The sequence below is a fragment of the Psammomys obesus genome, unplaced genomic scaffold (assembly GCF_907164565.1).
Source record: "Psammomys obesus unplaced genomic scaffold, mPsaObe1.curated_primary_1811, whole genome shotgun sequence".
In the NCBI taxonomy this organism is placed as follows: Eukaryota; Metazoa; Chordata; class Mammalia; order Rodentia; family Muridae; genus Psammomys; species Psammomys obesus.
In genome coordinates, this window is record NW_026596046.1 from 33617057 (window position 1) to 33644220 (window position 27164).

At 43.5% G+C, this 27164-nt stretch overlaps 1 protein-coding gene across 3 annotated transcripts in view; it reads right to left on the bottom strand.

The window, feature by feature from the left end:
- Uvrag (UV radiation resistance associated) overlaps positions 1 to 27164 on the bottom strand; it is a 263208-nt gene that overhangs the window by 49223 nt on the left and 186821 nt on the right. For all 3 annotated transcript variants that reach the window (XM_055623512.1, XM_055623513.1, XM_055623514.1), the window contains one exon: positions 9281 to 9359. In XM_055623512.1, the coding sequence (XP_055479487.1) occupies positions 9281 to 9359 (79 nt within the window). The remainder of the gene's footprint in view (positions 1 to 9280; positions 9360 to 27164) is intronic.

Consider the following 27164-nt stretch of genomic DNA (forward strand, 5'->3'; position numbering starts at 1 on the left):
AACTAACTAACTAACTAACTAACTAACTAACTAACTAACTAACTAACTAACTAACTAACTAACTAAAGCCAGAGATCCAGAAATTACATGGAGTAGTGCAATTATGGAGAATTTAAAATATTCTTTTTTATCTTCTTTGTAATTTTCCAAAATTTGACAATGGGCATATATTATTAAGTTTGAAATTTGTGTACACATTAAATGTGGCACTAGAGAATGAACCCAGGGCCTCACATTTTATTGGTAAGTGTCTGCCCACGGAACCCGTAGGTCCAGAATTTTTATTTTAAAGGAAAAAGACACATGGCAACGGTAGCTTAAGGACAGGCTATGGGTTAATGGAGAAGAATCCAGAAGGTAGAAATGAACTCTCACATGCATCATAAAGTTATTGAGAGAGGATCATGGAGTCATTTCTCTAACACGTGCTTCTGGGACAAGTGGACACCCACATGCAGAAGAATAAAGCTACATTCTCCACACAACACACAACCATGATCCAAATAAACCACAGATCCAAACACAGGAAGCAAAACAACACAGAAGAAAGCCTAAAAGTATACATGACCTTGCCAAAGCCTTATACAGAAAGCACAGGAAGATGAGAACAACAGATAAAACAACACCATCAAAACAAAAAACCCTTGAGCCTCAATGAACATGATCAAGAAAGTGGAAAGAAAGCCTGCGGAATGGGAGAAAATACTTACATGTATTGACTTTTAAAATTATATAAATCATATTAATTATGTAAATAAACTGAATGATTACTACTAACCATTTATCTTAAAAGGGACTTTTATCTAAAATATACAAATAAAGACAAATAACTCAATTTAAAAATGAGCAAAGGTCTGCAGAGGCACGATTCCAAAGAAGACAGACAAACAATGAGTATGCATTGAAATGATGCCTGACATCACAGCCAGGAGAAGAGACTCAAGTCAAACCACCACGTGACAGGACAGCTAGGAAAGGCTACACTCAACAAGACAGAAAATGGCAAGCGCTGGCAGACAGGCAGAGAAACCAGGGCCCTCGCACAGTGTTGGCAGGAACGTAAAATGGTGCACCAAAAAATGTCTCACGATCAGTCAAAACATCCAAAGCAGGGGGCTATAACTCAGGGGTGGGATGCCTGCTTGGCATGTATCAGGCCTTGGGCTTGAGATCCTGACTACACAATTACAATATGATTATGTGGCTCAGCAATTCTACCGCTAGGTATACACTTGAGAATAATGAAAATATGTGCTCATGCAAACTTGCGTAAGGTGTTCGTGGCAGTTATATTATGATAAACAAAAGGTGTGTGTGTCTCTCCTTCGGTCTAAAGAAACAGTGAGCGGCAGCAGGATCACCAAGAAACTTGATTCAAAAACTGAGAGAACAACAGAGGGAAACAGCCAACGCTGACGTCTGGCCTCCATGCATATGAACGGGCAGCAGCAGCAGCACATGTGTCCAGACACCAAGCTACTGTGTTTTGTACTTTAAGTGGGTGAATTGTAAGGCATGTCAGTTACATCTTAGTAAAGTCTTTTTAAGAATTTTAAATATGAAATTTCACTACGTTGTTGCCAAATTTTTGTTGGCAGCACGGGGGGAGATTTTGACTATGGAAATATCCTTGGAGGGCTGGGGCTGAAGCTCATGGAGGCCCCATGTTTAACCCCAGTACTAGTGAAGAAAAAACAAACAAAAACCCAACAATCTTTGGAATGTGTGTTCCCGACTCCCCTAGGAATTACAAAATAAAATGACTTTTCTCCCTGTGTCATATGTACTCAACTATATGTTGGAGAAGCATGCACGGATTTAAGGTGCCGATGGAGGGCACGGATCCCATCTAAACAGCCACGGACCTGGGCACCAGGGACAGTGCGTGTTAGAGAATGACCTTGTCCTGTGCATGTTGTCCTGCGCATGTCCTCATAGGGCAAGGCTTGTTTAAAAGGAGAGGATACTTTCACTTTCTATGAAGTCTTAAAATAATTTTCAGGGACTGGAAGGGCCAGAGTAAGAGGAAAGAGGCCATGGAGACACTGGGCTTTGGAACATGTTTAGAACATGTGCTGCTGTAGTGAATGTCAGTCCTCAGCTTTCAACTATTGCTTTATTTAACTCTTGCCACAGGGATACTGTGTGGAATCCATAGAATGGCCTAAATTTAAAAAAAAAAAAAAAAAAAAAGGAGTAATATTCCTCAGGCTAGTGGGAATACTTAATCTGAGCTCTCTCTGTCAATGCGACAGGTTTGTGAAGCTACAGAAAGTGGCACACAGGCAGCTCAGTAGCTTTAACACCAGATCTGGAGAGCACACAAGTATGAACCGACTACAGGACTGATATCATACTAAAGTCCTATCATCAACAAACGTAAGCCACCATTGCTATTTGTAAAGTGTGTCCCCAGAGCATTAGGCCCTCAGCCCCTCAGCCTTTAGGGAGAAGAGAAGAGGCTCTGGCTGAGAAGCGCTGACCCTCTGACAGGTGCAGTGCTGCATTACTGGGTTCACACCAGTAGGTCTGGGCTCATGCAAGGCTAACATCTGTGGGCTGACACACGCACCCTGTATTATTAGACTACGAGCAACTGAGGGCTTCTACAGGAAGTCTGGAGGACTGCGTCGCCTAGGACAGCAATTCTCGAAGGTCCTTTCACACTCTTAAAATCAGCTAGGACTCACATGTATGTTAATATTTGCCATACTGGACATGGTCATTAAATAATCTTTAATTACTGATTCATTAAAAATAACAGAGAGGCTAGAGATGGCTCAGTAGTTAAAAGCATTTGCTGCTCTCCTAGAGGACCAGGGTTCACTTCCCAGCACCCACATGAGGCAGCTCACAACTGCCCGTAACTCCCACTCCGAGGGACCGGACAATCTTCGCCTCTGAGAACACATGGCACACAGGCACATACACGTAAAAAGAAATCCGGAAGAAACAACCCAACTCTATCACTTGTCAGTAAAAATAAAGGCTTATATCGACAAATGAGACAGGCATGTTTTTAAAACAATGAGATGAGTGTCATTTTAAAATATGTATATACACACACACACACACACACACACACACTTCTGCAGGCCTCCCTTTAAGTGTCTTGATTAGCACAGAGAAGCTAAAGTCTCATTTTTTCCTGTTGTGTTCATTTTGTTACCAGATGTTGCTTTGTAAGAAAACCCGGCCTTACCTCAACCTACCGTTTGAAAATAAAGGTGCATTTAATAGACTTTTCAAATAACTGAGGATATTTTTTTCTGATATACTCCCAAACTTGTCACGCAATAGTAGCAATGCAGGATCTGAAGCCTAATGAAAACCTTCCCACATTTCTAAGACCGTGGTTCTCAACCTGTGGGCCGCATATCAGATAGCCTGCCTATCAGATGCTTACACTATGATTCACAACAGAAGCATATTACAATTACGAGTATGAAAATAATTTTATGGGGGTCACCACACCATGAGGAACTGTATTAAAGGGTCACAGCATTAGGGAAGGCTGAGAGCACTTCTTTAAGACAGTACAGTTCTTTAATTGCTGTGTCCTGCTATTGAAGTAACCCCTGACCTATGCATGACTTTACAGTACAGAGTATTGGCCATTTAAAAATTTAGCTTATGCAACATACATTTGTCATATACATTATATGACAAAACAGGCTAATACAGCTATAAGGACTGCAAAGCTGTCAATGTTGGTGGCAAATGCAGGGTTTTGCTGTTACTGTTGAAGACAGGGTCTCACTATCTAGCCCTGGCTGGCCTGGGACCAACTATCCACAACAGCCTGCCCTTGAGTTTTGGCAACCCTCTTGCCTTTGCCTCCTTCATGCTGGCATCCCAAGTGTGTGCTACCCGACTGTGCAAGTGTTCTGAAATACTAACTTTCATTCAAAATCTTGAATTTTGTCAATTTCCTGTATGCGGCAGGCCTGCTTCATTCATTTTTGAGAAAATGTTTGCCAGTTACCTAAGTCTGAATGAGCATTCTGACGCTAAGAGCCTGCTGCATAAGAAAGTTGCCAGCTCAGTCAGCAGCTCAAGGGCTTCTTGTGGTGCTTGGGTGGTTTGGGAGTGCTTCACCCAGGGTCCCTTCCCATCACACTGGCTATTAGAAAGAAGTGTACTCGGTTAAGATCTTATAGACTCAATACATTCTACTGCTTTACTATGGGCATTCTTTATAAAAAATGGTTTTGGGTTTCGGAAAGACAGCTCAGTGGTTAAGAGCACTTGCTGCTCTCACAGAGGACCGAGGTTCGATTCTCAGCACCCAGATGAGGGCTCACAACTAGCCGCAACTCCAGTTTCAGGGAGCGATCTGGTGCCCTTCTGTGGCCTCCAAGGGCAGCAGGCATGCACCTGGCATACAGTCACACGTGTGTAAGTGTGCTCACACGCCTGCTCGTGAGTGCGGAGGCCTGCAACTGATGTCGGTGTCAGGGGCTCCTACTTTATTTCCTGGGGCAGGGTCTCCTGTCTAGTTGAGCTAGCTAGCCTGCTTGCCCTGGGGATCTAGTCTCTGCCTTCCGAGTGCTGGCACTTACAGGCAGCTCATGCTCACACAGTGTGGTAGGAATGTAACACACACTGTTCTTTATGCCACACTGGTCCGTGGCCTGTAGGTGAATAATGAGCTGGGCTTTCTCGCCTGTCTTATATGAAGCCAACGTCCTCAAATCATCTAAAATATAGTGAGGTCAGAGACTTGTTATTATTACCTGTTAGCATTATTTCTCACCACTTTTTTCTTTGTTTTGTTTTGCTTTTTGAGAAAGGGTCTTCTGTAGCTCAGACTGGCCTGGAACTATGCACTGGAGGATGACCTTGAACTCTTCATTCTCCTGCCTCTACCTCCCCAGTACTGGAGAAAAGAAGATTAGAAGTTCAAGGTCATCTCCAGCTACATATTGAGTTTGAGGCCAGCCTGGACTACAGAAGACCCTATATCAACATAACCGTAACCCTGAGAACCAAATAAAGAGTTCCATCAGATTTTAACCACCCCAATACAACCAAACCAAAGACAGACCAACTACAAGAGCTGCTTCCTTAACCCCACAGTCCTCCCAGTCATGAACCTGGAACTGGGCACGGCAGACCGCCTCATCCTTTCCCAGCCCCATTCTCTTAGTCTCCAAGCCTTCCATTTTCACATTCTCCCTTCACGCCAGCCTTTCCCTTGGGTGTGCCCTCCTATGTGCGACTTTTTAACCGCCGGTCATCTCTCCAGCTCCTAAATTCAGCTCCTAACTGTGACTCCCATTGCATGGCCATCTCTTTTCAGCTCCGCATTCTCTCCCTGGGTAACCCCATCTGGTTCTATAGACTTAAACAATACATACAGGTTGATGTTCCCAGATTCCATCTCCAGCACAGACTACAGCACTGGACCCTAACCCATGTACCCTTTTGTCCATTTAATGAATCTATTTAGATTTCTAAAAGGCAACTCGGACTTAACACTCCCAAAGCAGATCTGATTCTCTCACCCCACCCCTGGCCCCAATCTCCTGGACTTTGTCCCTTTAAAATAAATAGCATTATTTCTCATACCTAAAACCTGGACATCACTCTTGACAATACCTTTCCCGTAGTCAGTTTATGAGTCCATCTCCATAATGCATCTCCCATCTTCTCTTCACTGGTACCTAGCCTGCTGCCTAGAAAGTAATTGCATGTATATGTATGTATGCATTCTCATTCCTGCAGTCCACTAGAGCAGCGAATGGTGTGAATAAACAACTTCAATCATCCCTAGCTTTTGGCTGAATTCAGAACCAGGCTGAGGTTTCCCCTGTGCTCCCTAAGGCACTGTGATGTGCTCTGGTTCCCTCTGTCCTGTTACAATGCTCCTGTCACATGCATCTTATTTTATTAGAAAACGAACAAGCCCTTCGCTACCCCAGGGCCTTTGTCCCTGCTGTTCCCATGGCCTTAGGGAACTTTCTGTGCCCTGATTCCTTGCACAGCTGGTTTCCCAGTCATCATCCATGCTTTAATTCAACAGCCACTTCCTTAGAAAGGCATATTTGGCAACTTTATCTAAAGCAGGTCCCTTTTGAGTTATTTTGTATTATAATAATTAATCTCTAGCATGTCACTTGCTATAATCTGAAATGCTTTTATATACTGTATGCCTTTCCCCATTCAACTAGAAGTCTAATGAAGTGGAAATCTTTACTTTTGGTAGTACTGGACACAGGGCCTTGAAACTTACTAGGCATGCGTTCTACCAACTGAGCTATGTCCCTAGCCACAGACTCATTTTAAAAACCAATGCTAATTATACTATGCTTAGAAATAGTCTTGGAATTTCATTTATTTATTTATTTATTCATTCAGTCATTTATTTATTTATTTATTTGTTTGTTTGTTTATTTATTTATTTATTTATGGTGTTATTGTTTGACTTTGAGACTTGCCACTCGCTCAAGCTGGCCAAGAACTTATGTAGTCCAAGCTGGTCTTGAGCGCACAGTGATCATCCTGTCTCAGCCTCCCTAGTGGTAGGATTATGGTCATGGGCTACAATGCAGGACTTATGCCCAAGTCTCGCAGGCCCATTTCTATAGCATCACCTGTCACCCAGTAGTGAAGGCTATCGCTCGCTGAGGGGTTGGCTCTGGACAGACGTTATTAGTAGCTGGTGCCGACAACAAGCATCTTGCTGGACTGACTCACTCTCAATGCCTGGCCCAGCATGCACACCTCCTCAGACTGCAGTGGCATGCGGAGGGCAGGCGGGTTGGCTAGGCTCTCTGCTCTTCTCACGATAGTTCAGGAGTTCTCCTTGAAGGCCTGTCTTCCCAAGCCTGTGCTTTCAAATGCTGGCTGGACTGATCCCAAACCCTGAAGTAACAAATATTACTAAGTTCTGTCATTTCCTCCACCAGAAAAGTGATTTTACTACTACTTCTGGTTGTGATGAAAGGTCCTATTGACTATTCAAATCCTCAACCAAGTTATGGACGTGGTATTAAATGACTTCACTCCCTTTTCTCTGGCACTTTAACGCATGCCAGTGCTTTCATCCACCTCCACTAAGGTGGCTTGTAAATCATGGAGGTGGGGCTGTCTTAATGGCATGACTTGTTCCCATCTCTAGAGATGGGGTATAAACGAGGCTGACTGGAAAGACAAACTCTTCTTTGACCACATGCATTAGTGTATGCAGATAATCTTTCTAAAGCTACACACATCTTACTGCTGTCAGGCAGCCTACGGGCCATCGTTATTAACAACCCTGCTACAAACAGGCACATGGAAGAAACAGAAACTTTCTCAAAGCTTCTCGGGGTCACGAATTTGCTAAAGGTTTCTTCTATGTGCTTAAAAGTGGCTTCCTAAAGAAGCCGTATAAGTTTGTTTTGAAGAAACAGAAGATGACACCAGAGAACAAGCTACTCGTTTCTATGGGCAGAGCAGATAGGCTATTGCCCTGTCCACAGAGTCCACAGCTGGGCTCCTACAGTACGACAGGCAGGCCACTACTTCTGCAGTAGCAGATGAGAACACTAGTTGAGAAGATCGTAGGCGTGGCCTGACTAAACCAGAGGCTACTGGGGGTGCTCCTAAGTGCTCCCTCTGTGAGCCGACACAGAGCACCGACATTTCCCGGCGCACACAGACAGCCCCAGCCTGACCTTGCAGCTGGGCGCTCGGGGTTTCTTTCCACCCTCTTTTCCTTCCCTGTGGGAACACGACAGGTGTACGTGCATGCATTCATGAGTTTGTGGCCGACGAACCAGTAAGGAGACCCAGGCCCTGCAGCAGGGCAGGCGGCACCAGACGCTTCCCAGTCCACCGCCTCCGTGCACAGGGCAAGACGCGGCAAACAGAGCAGGAGAGAACCTCTGAACTCAGACTGGAAATTAGTTCTTCTAAACAAAGACGCTTTCACGCCTCGTCAAACCCTGTTCCCTCTCTGCCACGGCTGAGCTCCTGACATACTGTCGGTTTCACGTATTTACAAAATTTACTTCATCTTCCTTAGTGCAGCCTTAGTGCTAGTATTTCTGGACTAGACCAGTCTGTCAACGCATGGTCTTTTCCATGAAATGACACAACCGTGACAGAGGTGTGTGAGCTAGACAGCCGTGACATTAAGGTCCTGCTTCTTTGACAGAAATACTTATCTGCCAAAAATGGAGGGAGGGAAAGCATTGGTTGTGGGAAGAAGGTCGCGAGGGAAGTGAGTCCTGGGGGAAGCCACCCTACATGCAGGTGAGGGTGAGAGCAGTGTTAGCCTGTGATGGGTTGGGTTAGGGAGCAAGTGGATAATGCAGTGTGCCAAACCAGAAATATGATCCAATTTCAGAAAAGGAGAATGATCTTCATAAAAACCACATTAACAACAACAACAACAACAACAAACCCCACATTAAACTGAGGTCTTAGGGGAAGAAAAGCAAAGATAACACCAGATGGAAGAATAATTCTAGGTCTGATCAGCCTTTAGATTCATATGGAGAAAAGACAACTGAGGCTCATAAAAGCAATGCAGCACCACCTATTACTTGTATAAAATCGAAAGGCCAAGAACGCAGCTGACAAGGTCTTTTAAGGAACAGCACACTGTGCCTATTCCACCACGGAACCCTGCAATTGGACAGGTGTCCAAAGGAGAGGAAACACTAAACAGGCCTTCTTCGGCAGCTAAAAATCCATGGGACGTCCACTCCTTGAAGCAGAGCCAGCTGCACTAAAGAAATGCTATGGATTGCTCTCAGAAAGACACACTCAGGCATCTAATGTTCTTCCTATGGTCCATGGACAAATACTGCTCAAGTGAGACCCTAACTGATGGGAGGCTGAAGGAGCCACAGAATCCAGGATGGGCTGGAGGGAGCACACGCTTGGTCTTTCCCTGTGGGCCCTGGATAATGAGGTGAGGAGACCATTATGGACTTGCCAAAAGCACTAAACTTTTATTCCATAAACAATAATGTAAAATGAGTCCCCAGAAGTGGTCTAAGGGAAGAGAGCCATTACCAATCAAGCTGTAGAGCCAAGGGATTATTCAGACCACACACTCAAGCCCAAGCCTACCGGGAAGGACTTAGAAAAGGATGGTAAGAGGCAGAGATGGACTCCAAAGCATACGCACTGCTTTTCCAAATTCATTTTAATGTCATAGAATAAGACTGTGGTCAACAAACTGCACTGCCCATGTAAATGGCTAAAGCAAAAGTTTGGCTGCAGTAACTAATTATGGAGAAAGGAGGTTAACAATTGTGTAAGAGGAACAAGAAGAGTCACATACCTGTGCGATGTTCTTGTTCAGAAGGTAGACGCCATAATCAAACTGCAGCTTCTCCCCTCCTTTTGGATACAGTGGAAACCTAGGAAGGTAAACAATGGTGAGACATTCTCAAGAAAGGGGTGAAATGACGTTGGCACTGTGGACAGAGGCAGACCTGCTTCGACACAGCACAAATGTCTCACGATTAGACTTAACCATGGACTTGAATAAGGTCGCTGCAATCTACTAACACCTGTGTAAGAGACGATAGCTGCCCTCTTCCCACAGACAAACTGAACCCATCGCAGGGACGCACACCAGTGACCTGCACCTCCGAGGAGCAGAGTTTCTGCCTCCTGGTTAGGGGTCAGTATCTTGCCAGCCTTCAACAGAGATCCTCCATATTCTTTTTAATACCTTGGACTTGACATTTCAACTTCTAGAACTAAATGAGAAAGAAAGACTAAAGGAAAAAAAAAAACAACAACTTAAAAGCAATATAAAAGACTGTTTCTCTTAGTCAAAATTAATGCCAAAGATGAGTCAAAATTCATCCCTTTTTCAAGAACAGCTATTTGGATGTGCTGTCCTCATGGCAATGTATCTGTGTCACAGATTTCTCAGGGATAACCTCATCCTGTGGCCTGCCTCACTGAGGCAACAAGGCGTGAGCTCGGGATCTCAAGGTGAGATGGTATGTTAGGAAACATCCCTTTCTTTCCCTGTGCGTAGGAAGAAGTCAGTGCACACTTACAGGGTTTTGTTTGTTTGATGGATTGATTATTATTTTTTTTTTTCTGGCTCTCAAGATCAAGCATAAGTGCAATGGTCAGAAACAGATTTCTCTACAGGAGCAGCTCTCACTGTGCTTTCTTGTTGGCAGCCATGCTAACTGGAGTGTGGAAATCTCAGCATCCTCTGAATTTGTATTGCTCTGATGGCTAAGGCTGTAAGGCATCATTTTAAATGTTTATCAGTCACTTGTAAATAATCTTTTGAGACTACCTGTTTATTAGCCCATTCTTCTAACAATGATGGTAGGAATGCAAAAATTTCTAGCCACTATGGAACTAATAGAGAGGATCTCAGAAAACAAAATATGAAACTACCAATTCTGGTGCACACCTGACCAACTGTGAGCCTGCATACCTCACAAGTACCTCAGTACCCACATCCACAGCAGCACCACCCACAGCAGCCACTTGATGGAGTCAGCCTAGGTGTCCGTCAACAGATGAGTGGATAAAGAAATCGTGGTACACAGACACAGTGGAACTTTATTCTACCATAAAGAACAACAAAATTATGCTAGTTGCAGGAGAATGAATAGGACTGGAAATTACTATTTTAAATGAAATAAGCCAGATATAGGAGAAAGACAAATATTATATTTCCTCTTAACTTTGAGTCCTAGACTTTTTTTTTTAATGTATTTATTTTTATTTTATGTACATTGGTGTTTTGGCTGCATGTATGTCTGAGTGAGGGTGTCAGAGCCCCTGGAACTGGAGTTACAGACAGTTGTGAGCTGCCATGTGGGTGCTGGGAATTGAACTCTGGTCCCCCGGAAGAGCTGTCAGTGCTCTTAACCACTGAGCCATCTCTCCAGCCCCCGAGTCCTAGACTTTTTATGGCTATGTCAAAACATCCATCTGTCTATCTGTCAGTCCATCCATGAAGAATGGCATGAAAGCAGAAAAGAGACTAAGGAAGAGAAGAAAAGTGGCGGAAATAGAAGGAGGAGGGATAACTAAAGGAAGGAAGGATATGTGAGGATGAGTGAATTTGGTCGAAGTTCATGATATATTTGAAAGAAACTGTCTTTCTGAAACCTATCATAGTGTACAATGAATATATACTAATTAAAAAATGTCATCCACAATTTATGATCATGAAGCAAATGAGATCTAGCTTGGTTCTGCAATGTGGAACTATTCTCAAGAATGATATAAACATAAGGAAATGAATGGTATGGAATATTACTAACTTCATTTTGATTGTCACAAATGCCTGCTGAAAAAAAAATGCACTCTAATAAAGAAAGCCCCGAGGATATAGCGTTTTCAGGTAAAATAAAAGAAGGAAGTACAATCTGAAAGCTTTCTATTAAACTCTCAAGAGCTATGGGTTTCATAGTATCCAAAAGGTAAATCTGATGTGCTGTATAATTGCAGCCACTGGGGAGTGAGCAAGGTCATGAACTAAAAATTTACTAAAGGAAACCAAACGCTTTGGATACCGTCAAGAACACAGGAATTTGTATTTAACTGGGGAAGTAAGACATAAACGATGACACTCGGAGGCTCCCAGCAGGTGGAATGATGCCAGCAAAGGCAGGAGAAGCAAGGCAACACCAGTTGTTTTTGTAAGGTGCCTGGGAACCATTCACACTCACATAGCTAGGGTGCAGGGAAACTATATATTTGTAGACATAACAAATGAGGCTCTTTGGAGGAATCTGCTGGAGCCCAAAAGCTCTGCCCGCTGTAGGATTACTCTGTAAACCACCACACGGAGACTCTCAACAGTTCTCCCAACTCAAAGTTATCTCCACTTTCAAGTTATAAATCCAGAAACTCCATACACCATAAGAGTAAATGAGATCAGCCCACGCTGAAAACCAAACCTCTACATTTGTGAGAACTGGATCTCACAACATTTGACTTTATTATGACTGCTCTGGGACTTCATGGAAAGGGCCACAAGGTAGATGTGTAACATTAAAACAAAACCAGAGAGTGATTAGAGACAAAGGTTGGAACAGGGCAACGCTAAAACAGAGCAGGAATCAGGACAGAGTTCACATTTCATTCTCTTTCCACATTCTTAATGGGTCACTTCAAGTTGAACACTTTGTTTCCAACTTTCACATTCACCTCCGGTTGCAGAGGCACGTGGCTTTACAGAGCTCCAAAGCAAGCCAGAGAGGGGGGACCCACTGAAAAAGGTAATATCTAGCACCATCAGGACATAAGATGGGAATCAAAGCATTTTATTTCAATTGCATTTGCAAATCACAGATAGCGCAGAAAAGAACTCAGCCACTCACATATAACCAGAAAAGTATCCTCAACAGCACAAAAGGGCTTATTATGGGAGAGTATTACAGCCACTGTGGTGGTGTACGCCTGTGAACCCCAGCGCCTAGGAGAACTCGAAGTTCAAGGTTGGCCTACATACTTGCCTCAAAAAACCAACCAACCAACCCAACCAACTACACCAAACCAAACAAACAAAAGAACAGGAAGGAAAGAATATTAAATAACTGTACAATGAACATATTTACTGTTAATACATTCAATATGAATTATTAATACTACACAACTACATAGCCAACATTACATTATCTTTCAACTTAAAACAAGTTTCCAAGTTCCACTAGGACTGCACCTGTTGCACACAGTGAAAACCACAGAAGCAGCAAGCAATGGACACAGCGTGCGTGGAGCCTGGTGGGGAAGGCGGCCTTCGTTCGGTACAGGGGCCTGCTGTTTGCCTGTCTGGTCTCATCACTTTGAGTGATCATGTCAGCCTAGTCTAGCCTGTATCACTTCCTTTTCCCAGTCACCTCAGTTTGTAGTTTTGCACATAGTGTTTGAGTATTTGGTTAATCTGTTTTCCTCCTAGTTTCTGGCTCAGCATACTAATGTCTCCCTTAGTACATGGATGGCTCTCAAGGCAGACACTGGTTCTTTTTTGTTGTTGTTGTTTGTTTTTTTTCAAAGAAGGCTGAACAACTGACCAAAAATTTACTATGTAGCTCAGGTTAGCCTCAAAATCAAGGCAATCCTCCTGGCCTCAGGCTCCTGAGTATTAAGATTATAGGCATGACCCACACTGTGCCCATCTTAGAAACAGGTCTGATTTTTATTCTTCTTTTGCCATTTCTAATAGACACTCAACAATTATTTGTTGAACTGAAGAACCAGATCACGTGTGAGAGTGATTTGGAGCTCATTAGGCAGAGCCATTTCAACGAGGGCAGATTTGTGACAGGTCTCCCCAAATGCTAGTGTGATCCTGGCGGGATTAACAGGGAGCCTGAACCAGGAATGAATGTGCAGGCCACAACGGCTTGACTTGACTTTGCAACAGTGTCGCTATTATTTCAAAGGAACTGATGCCTCGGTCACCTATTTAGTAAGTGGAAGAGACATGACCTCATTTCTCGGTCTTCAGGGATAAATGCAGCATTCTCCCTTGCTCTGTGTCCATCAGAGAGGCACACCCAGGATGACTGGTCAGTAAGTCAGCCAGCTGAAAGCACGGATGGAGGGAAGAGGGGTGTTCATCTCGGAGGAAGGGGGTATCAGCACTTTCACAGACACACAGCACTCTGTCTGTTCTGCATGGTTTCTGGCGGCAGGGAGCGGAGTGCATGCTGGCTTGATCTCACCGCTGCCACTCAAGATTCTAAAACTCTGGGGTACAGGTGGCCAGTCAAAAATGGGGAACATATAAAGGACAGAGGGTGGAATGGTGGCCTGCCAAAAAGTAGGTCCAGATCCTAATCCCCAGAACCTGTGAATGTGACCTTATTTGGAAAAGGGGGCCCAAAATATTAAAAAGACTTTGGGATGAGATCACCTTTCATTATCCAGGTGGGCCTTAAATCCAGCAGGTGTGCTTATAAGGGAACAGCAGAGGAGAGGTCATGTGACCTTACACAGCCATAGCCAGGAAATCTCTAGAAGCTTGGAAACTGGAAAGAAAGGTGGGTGGTCCCACTGATAGCTTGGTTTTGGACTTCAGGCATCCATGAGAGAGTACATTTTTGGTGTTTTAAGCCATCAAGTTTGTGGGAGTTTGAGGACAGCCCTAACCCCACCATGTGAGGAAACACTGAATGAGACACAGCATCTCCCTGCCACACCAATATTCCATAACCTGCATTTGTGGGTCTGAATGCATAATGGTTTCATTTTTCTTCAGAAACCCAGAAAGATTTCAAAACCACAGTGCCTAAGGGGCATCTAGATAAGCATTAGCTAGGCTGGAATGCAGACCTACTAAGCACTGCTAGGCAGGTACTCAAGAAGTCTGTATGGTCCCAGGTGGAGCCCTTTATCTCCTACATTCAATTCATATATACATAAAACACCAACCAGGCAAGAAGGTATATGTCTCTATCCTAGGACCTGGAAGCTGAATCAGGAGACTCGTGGGTTCAAGATGAGCCTAGGCCATTTAGAGAGGACCGTTTTCTTAAAAACAAAACAAAAAAACAGACACAGAGACATAATACACAAAGACTATGTGGTCCTGACCTTGAAAAACTATTTTAAAAGGAAGATGATTTTTGAATCTTTTATATTAAAAAAATAATTATAAGCACTTACTTCTTTCTCAGACCCAGAGATTTTTTTTTTTTTTAATTTAAAACAAAGAACTGTAGATTGGTGACAGTTTCTTGTTCTCTTTCTTGGACTCACACCCAGGTTAGCTTCTTTGACAGAAGGCTGGGGTTGAGATACTTCACTTTTACTAAGCATGCTAAGATTGTGTCTGTCCACTGTGTTTGTAGAAAGCAAGACAACATTTAATATGTTCTGAGGACAAGGCTTTACTTCACATGGCACACACTGTCTTCTATCCAGATTAGCTTTTCATCACAGCTTTTCCTGGCCATAGAGTGACATCTGATTCAAATAAGACTGATCTTATTCTACCATCAATCGCCTGGGCAATGGGCTTTTGGGCATGCCTATAGGGCAGCAGTGCTCAGCCTATGAGCTGCGACCCCTTTGCAGTTTGAATGACTCTTTCAGGGGTCAAATGACCTTTTCATAGGAGTCGCCTAAGACCATAAAAACAAACAAACAAACAAACAAACAAACAAACAAACAGATTTTTACATTATGATTCATAACAATAGCAAAATTACAGCTATGAAGTAGAAACAAAAATAATTCCATGGCTGGAGATCACCAAAGCATGAGGAACTGTACTAAAGCGTTGTAGCATTGGCAAGGCTGAGGAGCACTGCTCTGTGGGATTACCTTCATTGTGTAGAGGTGGGAAGAGCCGTCTGCTGTGGAACCATGCCCTGGCTAGGATCCTGGACTGTGCACATGAAGGAGGAGCTTGGGAGACTAGACAGTCTTTCTGTTATAATCCAACTTTTAAAAATGGACTACCTGGAGTCACTCTGGGAGGCCAGTGACATGGAGAGTAACTGGCATCTCAGGAAAAAAAAAAAAAAAAAAAAAAAAAAAGGAAAAGGAAAAAGAAAAGAGTAGCTAAAGTAAAACTGGAGCATCAGCTCAAGGACATAAAGCTCAATTTAAAAATAGATTTTTGTTTTATGTGATTGGGTGTTTTGCCTACATGTATGTCTATGTAACCGCATGCATGTCTAATGCACACAGAGGCCAGAGACAGGGTGCTATAGTCCTTGGGAATGGGGTTGCAGATGGTTGTGAGCTGCCATGTAGATGCTGGGAATTGAAGCCAGGTCCTCAAAGCTCACTTTTTATAAAGATATTTTTATCGATTTATTTTCCAAACCAGACCTCATAAACCAACTATCCTAACTTTGAGTCAGTCCTGGTGAGCTTCGGCTAACTGTCTGTCATGTAGATTCCTGTGAGGATCAGGAAGAAAGGCGATGATGCCCGTGTGACATTCCGGCACAAGCCAGCAGTCCTCGGCTGGCTTTGCTACCTCTTAGAGCTAGGCAGACTTCAAACATACAACGACAATAAGCAAAACTACTCCTACTACCAACTAACAATTCCACTGAAGCTTCTGGGGAAGGAAAAGTGCCACCAGGACACCTTTAGCTTCCCTGTCACTTAGAGCACTGACCAAATATTGAAACTACATTGATCCATGTTAAATTGCAGATCCTCAGCTCTACAGTACAGAGCTACAAGATGCAGGCAAAGTAAAGACAATGAAGGATTGCTTACTTTTCCAAGACTACGAAAGCAGAGAACCCGAGGTCTCCCATGCTTTGCAACATAGCTGATGCTTTGCCTATGACACTGAGGTGAGGCCAGAAAGAGGACATATGGAGGTAGAGACGGGGGGGGGGGGGATGGCTGCCTGCTGGGTTTCACTAGGAAAATATTTCAGCATGTGTTTCTACGTCACAAGGTCAATTTATTAACCAGCCCAAAACATACTCCTTTAAGAACATTTTAGAATAGTATTTGTACTTCCAAGTTTCACTGTTTATCTTTATTTTTTATGTATCTCTATATCTATCTATCTATCTATCTATCTATCTATCTATCTATCTATCTATCTATCTATCTATCTAGTGTGTGTACACGGTTGTGTCATAGCCCAAATGTGAGGTCATAGGACAACCTGCTGCAGTCAGTTTTTCCTTTCCACCGCTATGTGTGATTTGGGGAATTAACCCAGTGGTCCGATGTGGTGGACCTTTATCCACTGAGCATTTTGCAGGCCCCAATTCCTGTTTGGTCTAAACATGTATTCTGAGGACCATTTACCATCCTCCAAACAAATGAAAATCATATTGTAATCAGTTTAAGTGGCTGAGAAGGTCATACACAGCCACCCTCTGGGCTATAGCTAACACTGAAGAGTAGGAGTTGCAAAGGGCACTCTGATCCTGATTCCCAAAGTCAAACCATCCTCTGATCTTATTACACATCACACTTCTCTCTTTGACCCATGAAAAGCTAGTGCCTGAACCTGAAATGAAATGTGACCTGTGTAGCACGGCCTTTGGGGCCCAGAACTTGTCTACTCACCGGGATTTCACACCTGCTATCATTCTGTGCTCAGCAGGTCCTAGTGACTCCGACCTTCCCTCTGTCCCTTCAACATGCCAAATTTGTTTCCTACCTTCGGAGTTTTCTATTTTTACTTCCCCTCTCTCTCAGTTTCCCCCTTTATCTTCCCAGAGCAGAGACTGCCATATCATTCTGACCACTGTCTAAAGCCAGCTTCAGAGAGGCCTTCTTAAAGCCATGCAGTCTAAGCCATTCTTCCGAAACGAGGGACAGATCAGAGCAGTCAGGCTTACTCATCAGCTTTGACAGTGCACAGGAAAGCACAGCTGGATACGATGGGCTTCCAGATGTGATACAACAGGAAGTATCAGTAATGCCAGGAGAACACAATCTTGGAAAATTTTATCCCAGTCTTACAGGAGGCTCAGGGGAAAATATGTTAAATGATAACAAAAGGATGTATGTAACCAGGAAAATTCAAAATGGGGGGGGGGGGGCTCTAATGGGAAAGCTGTACATTTAGCTTCAACGGAAAACAAATGGCAGGAAAATAAAGGAGAGAAACTTCAGATCCAAGCAGACTTAAGATTTGGCGCAACTGAAGGCATACGCTGGGTAATGCACAGTCCGTGGAGGAAGAGCTGTTACAAAGCGAGACACAAGCACATGACGTCACACTCCACAAGTACAATCAAGCAAACAAGAAACTTTTGCACATAAAAACTGTACAAAAATATGCCCAGCAACTTTCTTCAGAAGGGGGGACCAGCGTTCATCATTAAGAACACGGGTAAACAGGACTATTCGCACAATGAATTGCTCAAAAGGAAATGTGTTGCTGCTCCACACGACAGCGTGACTGAAGCTGCAAACATACCAAGTGAAAGAAGCCTTACACAAAAAGGGTCATATTGCAGTGTGTGGTTGAATAATGGCTGCCTGGGGGACTGTGAAGATAGTGATTTATGGGAGGCAGGGGATGCTGCTGGGGGAATTTAATGTTCTGTATCTGAATAGGAATTAGATTGCACAGATATTTACATCTAAGAATCTGAGAGATGGTATAATACACACACACACACACACACACACACACACACACGTGTGCATGCATATGTATATGTATACTCACAGTATCCAAGTTTTGCCTCAAAACAAACAACCCCCGCCCCATGTGAACAAATCCTGGCCCTGTAGTTAGCCATTTGCACAAGGTGATCCCTGGAGGAAGCATGGTGGCATCAAAATGAACAGGCTGACAGCTAGGCAGAGGGGTACGCAGAGATTGATAGCAAAGTAGGTGCAGCAAGGTGTTAATTAAAGGTATCCTCTTAAAAATTCTTTCACCTTTTCTGCATAATTAAGCCTTTTCATAAAAAAATCATGGAATAAAATGTACGAAAAGCAATGAAGTCTTTAAGCAGAGGCAAACGATAGATAAGAGAAAAAAAATTGAATATGACAGAGAATGGATTGCCAAACCTTGGGTTTTACCTCTGTCAGTAAGAAACTGAACAAATGCCCGTTGACACTCCGTCATAAAAGGGGAGAAACCACTGGACTCCCATGGGACGTTCTGGCCACTCCCTCCTGAGCCTCCCAATCATTTCCATGTAATTCTAACTTATCAGTATGAGATGTGGGGTAACACTTTCCCGTGCAGCTGCTTTGGGGTCACCGTGCTTCTGAAGTAACCCTCAGCCATTCCCTGTAAATGAGCCCAATAAATGCACCCTTTCCCGGAAGGAGAAGGCGCATCATGCACTCCACTGGCGTGAGCAGTAAACATTCTAGGGTCATGGCGCACACGCATGGACTACTGCGCAAATACAAGACCAATACAAATTTGACATTTATGGCAGTATGCAAATAGAAATGCTCTAAAAAGAGACATTAGCAACTAAAGGAACTAGAAGGACTCCCGTGATTTGGACTTGCAGAAATCAACCATACAAAAAAGGTCATGGAACAACTGGAGAAGTATGAACTCATGGTTATTCAATAATACTAAGGAACTTGTTTTTATGTGTGATGATGGCATAACACGGTATTAGAAATATATCTTTTAGAGAAACATGTTGAGGTATTTATGAATAAAATGTTAAAACGGCCAGGGTTTATTTAGAAATAATTCATTGGGATGAGAGAATAACAATACAAATAAAAAAGATTAATGAGTATACCTAATTATTATAGCTGGACTTAAGGAGAGTTATTCCATTTTCTCTACTATGAGCTTAAAGTTTTCCATAGTAAAAGCTAATTCAAAAGAAAACAATAGCCCTTCAGTTCACTCTGTCATCTGTTTCTCATTTGAGTCCATTTCCTTCTACCAGAATGTTTGCTCTGGGAAGATACAGATTTTTATCTGTGTTGTTAATTATATTTCTAGTATTTGGGTTGCTTTTCTGTAGTTGAGAAATTCAATAAATGTTGTTGAAAAATGAAAGCATTAAAAGCCACTTATACCATGATTATCACTTGTTAACTACATTATAGTCTTTCTTCCATATTTCATAGTTATATTCTTGATCATGTGCAGGACATCTTTATCTAAATGTCCCATAAACATGTCACATTCTTTATGTTCAAAATTGAGCGTTATCTCAGAGGAATGAGGTAATGCTTTTTCTTCTCCATCCCTGTAGTGTTCCATGACACTGTTACTCCCAAGCCTTAGGATTGGAGTAAGACAGCTACTTGCCTCCCTTCATATAGAGAATGGAGCTCCAAATGCCACCTTACTCTAATTTGTGCAAACATGAACAAAATCGGCTTTTTGATAATTCTCTCCATGTTTAATGGTCAGCAAACCTCACTTAAAGGTTACCAAGTTAAGAACAATGACCAGATGCTCCAAAAGAACAAGATACAGGGAACAGGAAAGAAAACTGCAGCACACTCAGGGACAGGGCTGTGGCTTGAACCAGCACGGTGGCTGCAGAGGGAGGGAAGTGGGTCACCTCTCTGTGTTGAAGACGAGGCCAACGTGATTTGCTGATAGGTTTTATAGGGGGTGTGAAAGACAGACTCAAAGATGTCTAAGCAGGTGGCAGAATGGAGGTGCCATCCCATGCAGGTATAGAAGACACTGAAACAGACAACCAGAGGATTGATGGGGGTGGGTGGATAGATGGGTCTGTGACCCGAGATAACAGGGTTCTTCTGTAAGCCATAGGAAATCTATTATTTAAGCATGGGTGTGATGGGGTTGGATTTGGGGTTGTTTGTTTTAGACAGGATCTCACTGTTCTCTAGGCTAGTCCTTGACTCCCCAAGAGGATGGCCTTGAATTTCTGGTCCTGCTGTTTCTACCTCCTGAGCACTGGGAATACAGGAATGTGCCAACCAGCCCGGCTTATGGTGCTAGGAATCCAATCCAGCACTCCCTACATGCTAGATAAGCGCTTTACTAAATAAGCTATATCCCCAGACTAGGGTGTAATTTTTCAGATTTTAAATTTTAATTAAATTTTTTTTCATACAATATATTGGGTGATATTCTTTCCCTTCTCAACTCTTCCTAGATCCTCCTCCCTAACCTTCAACTTTATATTCTTTTTCTCTCTTAAAACCAAACCCAGCACAAAATCAAAACAAACAAGCTCTCTGCACTGGGATTTTGTCAGGGTTGGATTTGTACATGCTGTCAGCGCTTGTGAGGTCACACCTACACCGGCACTGTCAAGAGGATTTTGGCTATAGTAGGCAAAAGGGAATAAGACCTGTTTTAGAGTATGCTTTAACGTTCCGGGCCAGAAATGAAAACCATTTTGATTAGGGTTCCAGGAGTAGAAAGGAAGATGTGTTCTGAGTTCTAATTTGTAGACAGAACTTAAACAATTTTGTGATTGACTGCTTGTTATGATGGCAAAGAAGGGGCTGGGGATGAAAGCACAGGCCTGTAATCACAGAACTTAGGAACTGAAGCAGGAGGACTTCGAGTTTGAGACAGCCTGGGCTATGTAGCCACACTCTGTCTCAAAACCCCTCCCCTTAAAAAATAGATACACACACACACACACACACACACACACACACACACACACATATATTAAATCTTGAATACATTTAGGAGAGAAATTGAGGTGAAAATGGCAATTAAGGAATTACAGATGTTTATGGAAACCAAAACCACTGGTATGAATGGGAGGGCCTGAAGAGCCCCTCACAGAGCTGCGCTTCAGCGCCCTGAGGATGTCAGTTGATGCTTGGGGATGAAAAGCACGTCGAAAGCCTGGCTCTGAGCTATGAGGCATACCGAGAAGCTCAGGGAAAGTGGGACCTCAAGGAGGAGGCTGTCCACGGTCAACACCGCTCAGAGGCCAACCACGAGTTAACTGCCTGCTAGACCTGGTCACACGAGCACGTTGCTGGGTAGCGTTGAGAGTGTGGGGATCTCAGTGTAGGGGACAGTATGGTGTGAGCCCCGGAGCGGGTGGAGGAGACGATGGAGATGACAAGCTTGAAGTGGGAAGGAGAGGGACATTGTGAGACATGGCAGAAAGGCTGTCCAAGGCTCTCTCTGTCTTAGGGGAGACTCACAGGAGTCTGTCTTAGATGGTGGCAGGCAATCCCTCTCACTAATACCGGAAGGAATGAGGAACCATCTCTGTGGAGGTTCTACTCATTCAACAAACTCCAACAAGCTAGCACTGTGTTAGCTTTCATGTTAACTGTCAACAAGTAAGAAAAACAACCTGAGGAAGGAAGCAGTGTTCCTCCATGCTCTGTGCTTCAGTTTGTCTTAAGTTCCTGCCTTGGTTTATCCTAGTGATGGACTGATTGTAAGCCATGAGCTAAAGAAGCACTTTCTTTGCCAAGTTCCATTTGCTTTTACCACAGCATCAAAAAGCAAGCTAGGACATACTGTGTGCCAGGTACAGAGCTAGTGGGGAGAGCTGAGACAGTTGGACAGATAGAAAGCACAGAGTCTGATGGCGTATGGGCACTGCTCCCTCCACCAGCGAGTCTGTAATTCCAAAGCATCCTAGAGTCAAGGAACACCACCTCAGGGAGGAAGGGGAGGGCCCTGAGGCGCAACTAGCGAGACCTCAAAGAGGCAGGAACTGAAAAGGAACGCCCAGTCAGGGGAAGTGCACTGTACTGAAGAATGGAAAGGCAACCAGTAAAGTCAGGAGAGGGTCGCATGGCAAGGGACAGGCAAATGAAGACAGACATGTCAGTCATGAACCCTGAGACTGTGAGATGGGTCACAGTCTGACCTAAGAAAAGCAGTGGCTAAAGTACCAGGGACACCAAAAACATTTCTCCTTCTACCTCCTTTGAGGGAAGAAAGAAAATCTAAAGCGAAAGATCATTACATACCAATCAAGGAGACAGAATATGATGTGATGGGTAACAAGACGCCACCCCCAAAGTGTTAAAGAAGAGATCACATGATGAAAAGCCTTAACACAGGGGCCCCTTTGCCAATGCTGGGTATGACAGAGCTGGACTAAAAAGGGAATGAATTTCAGGGAAATCAAGTTCCAGATAATTTCATAAGGTTAAAAATACCCTGCTCCCAAAAATACCTTGGTGAAAGTGGCAGGCTATGGAAACTGTTAACGAACTCAGTATCAATTTCCTTATAGGTGTCCCAGTTCGCTTTTATTACTTGAAAAATAGTACATAGGCAAAGTTCAGTGAACAGAGCATAATTAAAGGATGGAAAACCTGTCTATTTTAATAGTCAGTTTTGAAAAATAACATTTCTGCCAAGTAAATCAAAATCACATTGCACAGCATTAACAGCCACCTTGCATTTGCCCGGCTTTAGTAGCACCTGTTTCCCACAAAAATCTGTAAATGCTAAAAAAATAAAAGAGAAACTCGACAATTAAAGCGTGCAAGGTACATAAACACTCAGCAACGCCAGAAGACATTTCCATCTGGAACATAAACCCAGAAGAAAAGCCATTCAGCATTTTCAGTGTCTAAGACAGCTTCTCCCAATGTGGTCTGCAATGCAGGTTTGTTTAAACAGCCAATGTACATTCACTGCGAGCCAATTCCTTACACGGCGCTGGTCACACAACAGGGGCCTTAATCCCTGTATGAAAATTATTTATCCAATGCCTACGTTAAGGGAGGGAAGGAGAAAACCAGAGAGGCTGCAGCATGATCAGTTAAGGCTCTGAGAGGAAGCAGCCCAGGCCTTAGCTTTGTTATCTAGCTGGAACCGATCGAGGGCACCCTGCTCTGGACCAGCGTCCCAAACTCACAAGCTTACAGAATCCAGATGAGGATCCAACAGCAGAATCAGGATTGGAGAGCCTACCAGGAGAGTCAGCACTCAGTGATATTACCTCCATCAGGACCACCTTTATGACCCACCTTCCTCCCTCCCTCCTACCCTCCATCTGTTGGTGCCTCAAGGAGACAGCCCATATTTTGCCCATGTTATTGTGCCTGTAATCATGAGGCATTTTTCTGCACCTGGCACATTCTAGCCTACACTTTATTTGTTCACACAAACATCTTGTCTCCTCAATGAGTGAGAATATGTTGCTGGTTATGCGGAAGTTCTTAGTGGGTGCTAAATACATTCATTTAAACAGATGAGAGAATGAGCCAATCAGGCAAAAACCAACTGAGAAATATCTAGGTGGACTACACTCTTGTTGAGTGAAAATTAAGACACGGGGCCAGAAAGATTTTTAAGACTTAGAAATATTTTCATCATTCATTCATTAACACTCCTTTGTACACACACATGCACAATGCTGAGGACCCAGTGGGGAGTACATTCAGCCACACTAGCTCTCCAGCCCGTGACCCTGATCTTCCCACATCCGATGGTGGTCACCATGGGTCCCGCTCACCTCACTCCCCAGTTGCCTGCACACAGTCCAGGATAATTCCTAACCCAGCACCTTTCACACCCAGTGTAGCTTAGCCATGGGTTCCTTCTGTGTCGCAGGATTGTAAACTGTAACCCAGCTTCTTGAGTGCCACGTTGGGGGCACATTTGTTTGTGGAAAGGACGGAAGAGAATGTATGGATGAGGGAGAGACGGTGGGGATGCTGGTCTCCACCTAATTCCTAAACATCTGCGTGGTATTTTATGTTTCCCCTTCTAGTATCAGTCTTATTTAGGAATTTTCCAACAATTGTGAGATGTTCTTTCTCCACAAACCAGATGTTTGCACGCACAATGGTCAGCAAAGTCATCAGCTGGTGTCTGACACACTGGCACTCTGAAAACCACTGATGCTAACTTTTATGACAACATTTTGGGTTTAGGGCTAAGTAAAAAAGGCAGAAATTGTCAACACCAATAACCATGCCCTCATTAAAGTCCTAAATGCAGCTACTAAAGTCCTGGGAACAATACTCACACATCATTACTTTCCAGACCTATGTAAATAAAAGGGAGTAGATGATTTGGAGATAAGTTCACCGAACTCCACTAAATCAAGTTTTCAGTAACTGTCCATAAATCTGTTAACTACTTACATTTTGAAGGCTAATTTTAGGTCATCTATCACAGAGGCTAAATACCTGCTTTCAGGATGTCAAAGCTCAAATTTATACACAGAAGTTAGCTGACAATTTTTCCAAGTGCACATCATGATATCTAGGCACCCATACATGCAGAATGTATTTAAGATGTATTTCAATTATGAAATTGAACAAAATCACTTTGGTTCATCACCTTGCGCAGTTTCAGAGCACAGAAAGGCAATTCAGAGTTCCTCAGTCACATGACAAGTATGGACATCCTTAGAGGAAGCTCCGAGGATGCCGAGCTGACAGCAACTGGTGTAATCATCCAGGCTGTTGTAATCATCTTTAATTAACCAAGGTTTCCCCAGTGCTGACCAGCCATTTGGACCTGACCTCTGACAAGTACTTACACACCATCGAAATCTCATTTTATTTTACAGCCTCATATTTGTTATTGAGCTAATCTTTACCTGTTCTATATCACACAACAGCTCAAATATTTGAATGGCCCAGCCATAAATTTCCATGGTCCCCCTGGGTCAGTCAGATGTTAGCTGTTAAGTAAAGCTAAAAGGATCTATGCTTCATAAATTTCCTTCAGGGTCCACGTTTGCTCTCACAGGCGAGGCTTTCAAGCCCAAACATCTTTATAGCTATGTGCAGTGATTTATTAACTCCGCCTTGTTTTATCCAGAAAGATCAATCACATATGTATCAATGAGCCGGGGTGCTGGGGACCGCCTTTTATTGTACATATAACCACCTGCCTTTAATACAAACTCCAAGCTAAAGCTTTGGTAAGCGAGCGCTGCATTTTAACAACCTTCACCTGTTTCTAATTTGGTATAAAACATATGGTTTAGCTCTGCTAGTTTGGTCTAAGCCAGTCTTTCCTCTCTTGGACCCAACAATATAAAAGAAAACAAATCCAGGGTACAAACCCCTTTATTCGAGGATGTTATATACACACCCACTCACCCCTAAACGATCTGCGCAATTGCTCTGAGTAGCATTTCCCACAAATAATAGAGCGATGGATACTCTGGAATATGAAATTATTACATTTCTTTGAAAAAATCAGATAATGTCCCGCGCTACTCTTGAGAATTCTAAAACTCATGTTCAAACTGTGAAAATGACTACTTCATCTCACTACCTCAACACAAGATAACAGTTATATCTCTGCCTGTGTGGTCGGGCCAGAGTGGAGGAATGTACGTTGGGCCAGGCGTAACGAGGCTTTCTTTTCCCTTCCCTCACCCCTCTCTAAATTAGACCCAAAGTTTGGGAGGCAGGGAGCCAGCGGAGAGAGCACAACAACCTAGCCCAGCATGGTAAAGTCAATAACAAAATTAAGAGTGTCTGGGTGCGAGGGCAGGAGAAAATCCCCAGGAAAAAGTGACTAATAGAACGTCTAGCAGAGGCGGGAGTCAGTCCTGCCTCCTCACCCCCCCCCCCCACTTCTTTCCTGCACACTCCAGCCATGCCCATGACTGGCAGGGCATCTCAGATTCGGGCCCTTCTTCTCTTCGTGATGCTCACTGCAAGTGTCTCTCCTTAAGAACCGAGCTGCCTCTCGTGAGCCCTGCCAGCATTCACACACCCTATGGCAGCAGGTACTCACGTTAGGCTTTGTTTTACAATCACATATTGACTCAGCTGCCTGGTGCTAGGTATTGGGTGAATAGATGCTCAGTTTATCATCGTTGATCAACAAACTAATACAATCAGAAATTACTTAAAAAATAATGCTCACTTGTACAAAATCGATGTATGTATGTGGCTTTATAAGTCAAGTGTTTTACAAGCCTAATGGTTAAATAAACATTTGTTTATATGTTTACTAGCTAAGATACAGGAACTGGATCCTCCATTCCTAGGTAGGTCCCAGAACCAATTCCTCTCAACATTTTTAAGCCCTGCCCTGAGTTGTGCTCTCAGTGTGTATAATTAACACCCTTCTAGGCCTGCCTGCTTGTATGGTTTAGAGATGAGCTGACACTCTATGGGAAAGATGAGGCTTTGGCTCTGTTACACATCACTCCCCAATACCCACACATTCCACCCTCCCACCCCACCCCCGCTCAGGGAAGTCACCACCACAAGCTGTGGTTACATCAACAAACAACCCCTACACTATTGTAAGCATGAAGTGATTACTTTGGGCCAAGCCACACAATGTATAATCATTGTATTTGTTTTTCTTAAAAGTCGGCTTTCCTGAGCTCATAGGCACCTACCTAGCTTTACTGTTTTTTTCTTTCATTTGTTAAGTTTATCTATGTGTCTAATTTCTTTCAGATCTGAAAGTGATGTAATTCCCCTTGCTGTAATTAAGCCTTCCGTGGTCTTCTGGTTCCTTTTCCCCACTCTACCAGGGCAGCTGAGGTGCTGTGTCCCTCCATCCACAGACTCCTTCCACCCGCTCTGCAGCCTTGGGCTCTTTCTCCTCTTGAATGATAGCTTCCTCTTACTCAGTTCATGCCCTTGTGCTGAGTCCACCTTTCAGGAGCTCCCTAGGAAAGGTGAGGAGGTAGTATTCTTCCTTTAGGTTTGTTGAGGGAACAAAGGTCTAACACCGCCTTACTGGACAAGGACAGACCAAAGTACAAGTCTAGCAAAGTCCAACTTGGAACATGAGCGAGTTTTCTGGGCTTACTAAGAGACCATGTTGACCCCAAAACAGACACACCATTGAAAAGCATCACCCAGTATAAATCATTTCCTTGGGGCCTTAAAATTTTCTG